Source organism: Acanthisitta chloris, unplaced genomic scaffold (genome assembly GCF_000695815.1).
Source record: "Acanthisitta chloris isolate BGI_N310 unplaced genomic scaffold, ASM69581v1 scaffold12863, whole genome shotgun sequence".
Classification (NCBI taxonomy): Eukaryota; Metazoa; Chordata; class Aves; order Passeriformes; family Acanthisittidae; genus Acanthisitta; species Acanthisitta chloris.
The window spans coordinates 32,525-41,164 of record NW_008664348.1 but is presented as its reverse complement, the minus strand read 5'-3'; the positions used below and the strand labels follow the sequence as shown (position 1 = coordinate 41,164).

At 40.5% G+C, this 8,640-nt stretch overlaps 1 protein-coding gene across 1 annotated transcript in view; it reads left to right on the top strand.

Annotated features, from left to right (window-relative positions):
• Window positions 1-2,575: 2,575 nt before the first annotated feature.
• PSMA6 (proteasome (prosome, macropain) subunit, alpha type, 6) overlaps window positions 2,576-8,640 on the top strand; it is a 7,091-nt gene continuing 1,026 nt past the window's right edge. The window contains exons 1-5 of the mRNA XM_009071313.1: window positions 2,576-2,617; window positions 3,366-3,447; window positions 3,705-3,860; window positions 7,055-7,233; window positions 7,820-7,914. Coding sequence (XP_009069561.1) covers window positions 3,432-3,447; window positions 3,705-3,860; window positions 7,055-7,233; window positions 7,820-7,914 — 446 coding nt within the window. The 5' untranslated portion in view covers window positions 2,576-2,617; window positions 3,366-3,431. The remainder of the gene's footprint in view (window positions 2,618-3,365; window positions 3,448-3,704; window positions 3,861-7,054; window positions 7,234-7,819; window positions 7,915-8,640) is intronic.

Below are 8,640 nucleotides of genomic sequence, written 5' to 3'. Positions count from 1 at the left end.
TCACTTTACCTGCAGCCAGGCTGGTAACTCAGGCATGGTGCCCCATGGGTGTCTCTGCCAGCAGTCAGCCACAGCATGGGCACAAATCTTGTGTTTGTTTGGCGAAACTTGAGGCTTTTCTGGAATTTGGCAGTACACAAACAGATTTCCAGTGTAGTGATATTGGACTGAAATGCCTATACTTCTGAGATCTGTCTTGTGTTTCCAAAGCTCAGAAAACTCATATGCCTTTGAAGTGGTCTCATATTGGAAAACTGATAGTTATTTCTCAGGACTGTGGTTAAAACCCCCCAGCACATCACTGTCCTTTTGCTACCTATTAGTTCCAGTCTTCAGAGGTGAAGTTCCTTCTAAGAGGAGTTTTAGGAGGTGAAGCAAATTATTATGGTCAAATTTTTGACTGCTGTGATGTATTCGAGGAGCAGTAAGGGGCTGCTGGTTGCAGTGCTACTGAAATTCTTCCATAGCAGAAACTAGACTTAAAACGCCACTAACAACTTGGATTTGTTACGCTGTAAGAGCCACTTGACTTTTTGGTTTGTCTCTTTGCAGACTGAGACTAGAGATGGTAATAGGGCAGTTCAGCAAGACTGGCTGTGGGTACTCGTGAGCAAAAGCCAGTTTGTGAGGGTTTTTTTTTCCTGTCACAGAAACACAGAGTGGCTGAGGTTGGAGAGGACCTCTGGAGATCATGTGGCCCAACCTCCTGCTCAAGCAGGCCCATCTAGAGCTAGTTGTCCAGGAACATGTCCAGATGGGATTTGAATATCTCCAAGGATTGGCAATCTATGCCAGTGTTCAGTCAGCATCACAGTAAAGAAGTTTTTTCAGGTATTCAGATGGACCTTCCTGTGTTTGTTTGTTCTAGCTGTCGCCAGTTCTGTCCTGTCACTGGGCATCCTGCCTGTTCCACAGCCTGGCTCTGTCCATCAGCTTTACACCCTCCCTTCAGGTTTTTGTACACATGGATAAACAAGTGTTGCAGAGCATGGGCTTGGGCCTTCAGACATAACCAGTTTGCAGGTAGTGCTAGCTCATGTCTTACTGGGTTCTGTGCTTTGCTTCAGGCTGGCACAGATCATCCCAGAGGAGGAAAATGAAGAGGCAAGCAGAGCTGGGAATCTAGCAGAGGGAAAGGGGGAACATCCTTTATACCATGTTTGGGTAACCAGTAAATGCTCTGATGTCTGAGAGTTATAAATACCATGGCGTAAGTAGATGACAGTTGGTCCTTCCTCAACACTGACTCAGCAGATTGAACATTAAGATCCTGGTTTTCTTCATCTTCAGATTATTGTTCTCCTGTTTTACAGTCACTTCTGTAGATCTGGATGCAGCTTTTAAAACAGCCAAGTTTCTTGCTCCCCTTTATTTCAGAAGATAGTTTTAGCAATTGGCTATGCTGTTTGTAGACATGTTCTAAATTCTGTTTTCATTTGCATATCTAACAAAATAGTCACCTGCATTTAGCTGCTGCCTGAAACTTGCTTCTTCTAGCCAGAGATTAGGAAGTTATGAATGCTTATATTGCCAGATAAAGTTGTGCTTACCTAAGTAATGCTGTTTAGTTGGCATCTGCACAGATTTCATTTTAAAAGGTGAATAAAAGCATTGCAGTGTTTGAATGTCAAGTCAGAAAATGAGGTAGTAAGGTTAAAACCCATCTCCTGTGCCTGGTCCATCAATTTGGGCAACGAGGTGCCTTTGTTGGTTTTAAGACAAAATGTTTGTCCCCAAACAAGCTGTTTTGGACAATACATGTTGTGAAATTGGCTCTGCATCATTTACCTGTCCTGCCTGCAATGAGAGGACTAGAGGGAACGTTCATAACCTGACACAGGGGAAATTCAGATTAGATGTTAGGAAAAATTTTTTGCTGTTAGGGTAGTCAGGCACAGGAATAGGTTGCCCTGAGAGGTGGTGGAGTTACCAATCGTGGAAGTGTTTGAAGAGGTTTCTGGATCTGGTGCTGAAAGATATGGTTTAAGGGTTACAGTGGAGTAACAGGTTAATGGTTGGACTTGAAGGTCTTAGAGGTCTCCTCCAGTCTTTATGGTATCAGTTTTCATCTTTATCAGTTAAAAACTAGAAAAGAAATCGATATCATTGCAGTGGTAGCAATGCTTAAAATACTGAACTTCATGTCATTTAGTCTTCTGTGAGGATGTACAATTACTGTAGGCTAAGGTTGGACCATTTTCATCAAGTTCAGAACAGCCTTTTTGTTTTAAAACATTCTCTGCTGCTGTTCAGCTGCAACTGACCAAAATAAAGAAAATTATTAGAAATATTTGAAGGAAGCAGTGACAGTGGTTTTATGAAGAGAGTCAATGGCTTAATTCCCATCAGAAAGTTCTTGTGCACATTGTACTAAAGACCTTAAGGACCCGAAGTGTTGCACAAGTATTAAAAAGGCCATAACTTGGTGAAATGCCACGACCAAACACAGGATGGGGGGAGGTGTGTGAGAGTTAATTGTTTTAGCATCTCTGACACAGTTTTTTATTAACATTTGTGTATTTTTCTAGAATATGCATTTAAGGCCATAAATCAAGGTGGACTTACATCCGTAGCTGTTCGTGGGAAAGATTCTGCAGTAATTGTAACACAGAAGAAAGTACCTGTAAGTAGTCTGGTTTTGAGGGGGTCTGGAAGGAGAGGAGAAAAAAAGGACTTTGCAACATTGATGATATATTTGCTAGCACTGACATATTGCTGCTTGAATTGAATATCTAATTATCATTCTGCTTACTACAATTTCTAGTTCCATTTAGTGCTCAACTGTACATTTCCTCACCAGGTACTATAATATTAGTTTTCTCTTGTTGTTGAAGAGATAAAGCTAAAACCTGAAGTTGATCCTGCTGTACTTTAGCATGCATATACTTTGGCTTATAAGGGCTGAGTTGTCCACGACCAGTTCCCTGATTTCTTTAATTCCCACTGAGAAAATGTTACACCAGTAGCAGTGGAACAGGTTTCTGTGAGGGTTTCAGCACAGTGATGGTGTATTGTTGGCAAAGGGGAAAACTTCTGTGTCTGAAGGGCAGCATGCAGTGAGAGAGCAAGTTCTTGTATGTGTGCTCCCAGAATTTTCTTCAGAAGGAGAAGGACTGTGATGTTGATCATGCTCTAGCTGTCATCCTTTTCCAGACTGCAGTTTTAATCTTCCCCGTTCCCCAACTTCTTCCTTCACATTCCTACAGCAGTAAATAGTGGAGAGCCTGAAACACAATCTTTTGCTGTTGGTGGGTTCTTTTGGGCTCTTCTGTAGATACTAGAGCATTCAGAGTCTGGGTTGGTTTTGTATTTTTGGTACTTTAAGGACAGTATTTTCTATTAGAATGTTTCTGTTTCCTCTTCAGGACAAGTTACTGGATTCCAACACAGTGACTCATTTATTCAGAATCACTGAAAATATCGGCTGTGTGATGACAGGAATGACAGGTATTTCATTCGCCATCTTTTTGAGTATCTATATTGTGTCAGAATTTTTATGTAGTTTGCCAGCTTTGCATCATAATAACCAAATAAGTGCACTAGGAGACTTGTTCCACTCAATCTGGTTTTGGAGTACTTGTCTAGTTCTGATGGATATGTTTAAAGACAATGTGAAGCTGGACCTGGAATTTGCATTCTCAGACAGTGCTAGAAATAAACATGGTGAATGTTCAGTGAAATTAATATTAGTTCTTTCTGTCTAGCTGACAGCAGATCCCAGGTGCAGAGAGCTCGCTATGAGGCTGCTAACTGGAAGTACAAGTATGGCTATGACATCCCTGTGGATATGCTGTGTAAGAGGATTGCAGATATTTCTCAGGTCTATACGCAGAATGCTGAAATGAGGCCCCTTGGCTGCTGTAAGTACAGTCCATGAACTTAGTGTTTTCTGTTTCTTGTCTAACCTTGGAACTTCATGTATGAGAAATTCTCACCCATTTTCAAAATGGGTAGCTGAAGGAGTAAGAGGAGTAAGAACAGCCAAATGAGAGCAGTGTTGGAAGTCTTGAACTGGAGCCCTGATTTTATCATTGACGCAGCATTTGAACTGGAGTAAATGATGTAGCCTCTTTAAAACGTGTGATACTATTTCACCTTAGTTTTGTGGGGCCTAGTCTCTTTGCACTGCACAGTGATGTCTGGGAATGAGAGATGCTCCTTTGAATGGTACCTGTTTGTAGTGGTTTGACCTTGGCTGTATGCCAGGTGTCCACCAAAGACTCTGCTGTATTATTCCTCTCCTCAGCTGAGCAGGGGAGAGAAAATAGAACAAGTTCATGAGTTGAGATAAGGACAGGAAGAGATCACTCACCAATTGTCATCATAGCGAAACAGACTCGACTCGGGGAATTTAACTGAATTTATTACCAAGCAAATCAGAGTAGGATAATGAGAACTAAAACCAAACCTTCAGAGCACCTTCCCCCAGTCCCTCCCTGGGTAGCAGGTCAAAAGAGGTGATTCTTCCCCTCTACTCTGCTCTCGTGAGACACCACCTGGAATAGTGCACACAGTTCTGGTGTCCTCAACATAAGAAGGACATGAAACTGTTGGAGCAAGTCTAGAGGAGGCCATGAAATTGATAAGAATACTGGAGCACCTCTACTATGAGGACAGGCTGAGGAAGTTGGGGCTGTTCAGCCTGGTGAAGAGAAGACTGCATGGAGACCTCTGAGCAACTTTTCAGTATCTGAAAGGCCTACAGGGGAGCCAGAGAGGGACTCTTTGTTGGGACCTGCAATGATAGGACAAGGGGTAATGGATTCAAAGTGAATGAGTGGAATTTTTTTACTCTAAGGGTGGTAAGACACTGGCACAGGTTGCCCAGGGGAGGGGTGGCTGCCCTGACCCTGGCAGTGTTCAAGCCCAGGTTGGATGAGGCCTTGAGCAACCTGATCTAGTGAGGAGGTGTCCCTGCCCATGGCGGGCGGCTGTGACTAGATGATCTGTAAGGTCCATTCCAACCCTTAAATTCTATATGATTCTATAATTCTCTCTCCTTCCCAGGTGTAACTTTATTCCTGATTCTCTACCTCTCCCTTAGTGGCACAGGGGTATGGGAAGGGAGGTTGCAATCAGTTCATCACACATTGTTTCTGCTGCTGCTTCCTCCTCAGGGTTAGGACTCCTCACACTCTCCCTGCTCCAGTGTGGGGTCCCTCCCATGGGAGACAGTCCTGCATGAACTTCTCCAAAGTGAGTCCTTCCCATAAGCTGCAGTTCTTCACAAACTATTCCAGTGTGGGTCCCTTACATGGGGTGCTTCTGCTTAATAACTTTTTTTTTAATCTTCTTAAATGCATTATCTCAGAGGTGCTACCACTATTGCTGACGGGTCAGCCTTGGCCAGTGGCACATCTGTCTTGGAGCCAGCTGATGTTGGCTTTGTTGGACATGGGGGAAGTTTGTAGCAGCTCCTTACGGAAGCCACTCCTGTAGTTCCCTCGCTACCAAAACCTGGCCATGCAAACCCAATACATTGTGTGTGGGTAAACATCACTGTCAAAACAGGCAGATGGAGAGGGCACTTCCTGTGCAGATTTTGTGGCTTTATTACCTGCATAGTACATATAGGGCAGATCTTCGTCATTTTTGCTCTTAACTTTGCCATCATATACATACAATGGAGAGAAAAGTGTTTACAAATATTTCCCTTGCAAATATTTCTACATGTCTTGTTTTAGAACAGCAAATGCAGCTTAAATAAAAATAGATGTGTAGATATTCCTGGTCATCTGTGTGTTCTGAGATTGGTTCTGACTTGTTTTTTCTCCTACGTTGGGCTGTAAGCAAGTTATAACCATGCTGATGGGCTGTCTGGGAACTGAGATAAAAGGCTTAAGCTTTCCTCAATTACTTTTTCATTAAACTTTCTGTCTGGGTTTCATTGTGATTGGTTGGCTTTTGGTGTTGTGGGGTTTTGTTCTTTTAAGGAGAATAGTTTCAGAATTGATGAATCACTTCTCGTAATCACAGTAGTCACTAGCATTTCTCACCAAAAAAGTAACATTCAGGGTTGCACCACAGTTTCCATGATGGGGCAATTTTCCTATGCTTGTAATTTTCAGGAATGAATGATTGTTTCTTTCTTCCTTGGCATTTCCCATGCCTTGGTACTACTGGAATATTTTTTTTTTTAAGTGCATGAATACAAATATATTTTTCTTAACTTCCTTTAACCTTTTTTTTGAAATATGAAGGGATTTTTTTATTGTAGTAATAGCTGCTCAGAAGCTTATCAGCTCTAACTACTAGTTAAAAGCTACAAAAGTGTAAAGTGAAAATAATTGAAAACCTTGACCTTGTTCTGGTTTGAGTTTTTCTTGCAAGTATTGCTTTTGACTTATTTTTCATTATGCATATCGAGACAATGCAGCTGTAAATCAAGAAGTGAGGGTGAACAGAGATGCATTTCAGTGTTGTGATCAGTTTGTTACTTGAAATCTATCCAACTTGACAGCACTTAGACAAATGGTCTTCAGAATCTCAATTATGTCCTGATATTTCCACGTTTTGTTTCAGATCTTTTTTCTTTAAGAGGAAAAGGAATGTAGTGCAGAACTTCAGTATTACACATGAGAAATCTGAATTTGTTCTTTTAATATTGCCATTAATTTCAACATATTTGTAAAGCTGATTTCTAGCAAAAGGTACACGTTACTAGAACTATTGTTTACACTTTTACAGTGTCATATAATATACAGGATGTGAGCTGTGGCTGGGTCAACTTTGTATCAGGATTAAACCTCTGTATTTCCTGACTTTGTGGTTCTCTACACACTGACCTTAGCAAAAACGTTTGTATGTTTAATGAGTTGCCGCCTTTGGGAATGGCAGAAATCTAGTTTGTGCTAAACTCAGTTGCACACGTAATGAGATGCTGGTAAGAAATGGCAAATTGGAGAAAAAGAGGAAATTGCAGCTCTAGGTATGGGACTGATTCCCAAAAATGTGCTGCTGTGTATGCATGTATTTTCACAGGGGAGGAGTTCTTCAATTGAATGAAATTTCTGAAATGGGGGAAATAAATAAATTAACACATTTTCTCTTCAAGGTATGATTTTGATTGGTATCGATGAAGAACATGGCCCTCAGGTATACAAGTGTGATCCTGCAGGTTATTATTGTGGATTCAAGGCCACAGCTGCAGGAGTTAAACAGACAGAGTCAACCAGTTTTCTTGAAAAGAAAGTAAAGAAGAAATTTGACTGGACATACGAGCAAACCGTAGAGGTAGGTCACCTGAAGGAAATAAAGAGTTGTTAAAGTATTTGTAATTAATGTGCTGCATGCAGGCTTGCAATACAGAGAAATGCAGTTAGGCACTTCCTGTTTCCTTACAGTTCTCTATTGCTGCCAGGGCAAGTATAGCTATTCCAGCCAGAAAATCTTTTGAAGGTATTCTGCAAATGGTTAAATAGTCATCTAATCTGCTTTTTCTTCTTTATGTTAGCTGAGGCAGAATCTGTAATTGTAGCACTCCCACTGCAGCTGGTGGTTGGTTACTGCAGTGCTTGATTCTGGGGATACCAGTTTGACTTCTTTTAGTGCCATTTAGAGCAATCTTCCTATTAGAAGGCATTTCAAACAGGACAGGGTAGTGCTTGCCTGTCAGTTTAATACATATAACACCAGGGGTTTATGCCTACTGTTGAAACTGTTGTTCAAGGCCTGTTAAGAAAATTTATCCTACTTACAAAATAGGTGAATGAATTTATTTTATAAATCCTTTTTCACTTACACTGTTAATGCTGTCTATTAAAATAAAAAGGTCCTAGTGCTTTCTTTTTAATGATAGAGGGTTTTTGTCATCTTTTAGACAGCAATAACATGCCTGTCTACTGTACTATCCATTGATTTCAAACCTTCAGAAATAGAAGTCGGTGTAGTTACAGTGGAAAATCCTAAATTCAGGTAAGCGATCTCTGTTGATAAAACTCAGTGTGTTTCTCTGGTTATATGCAGTAAGTTTTGCCGCCTTGTGTAACCATAAATGGAGAAAAAGAGATAAATGTCAGAGATTAAAGTTTTGGAGGTTTTTTTTACTTGTAACTCATAGGGTTAGAAAACATTGTATAAAAACCCCACAGTTTTAAAATGTTTGACATGGTTAAAGGATTCAGTAGGGAAAAGTGTTGCCTTTCATTCCTTAAAAGGGTATTGCTTTACGTGATGATTGACATGTCATTACATCTGGTCTAGATGTGCTTTCATGCTTAAAAGAATAAAAATTTTTGTTTGTACTGGTATCTGGAGTCCACTTCCAAATCACAGTCATGACAACTAACACAGTGAAGTCTGGTTTATATTATGGAACATTTACAAGTACTATAATTTTTTCAATCCTTTTCTAAGTTGAATCTTTAAATTACTCTTGCTCATCTTGTAATTGCAGCAGTTTTCAACATCTCCAGTATATAGTTAATAGATTATGAATTTGTGTGATTTAAAATAACCTGTTTAAATTTGACAAGATTAAAAGCTCATTGATGGAAAAATTAGGGTAATGATTTGGAAATGGCTGAACTTTTACTTTCTGAGCACACTGCATTCCCATCGAGCATGAAAGCAAGTCACCTCTCCCATCATTGCCTGACTGTGAGTGCAGTGCACTGTGTGCAACAAGGTTACTTGGTCAGT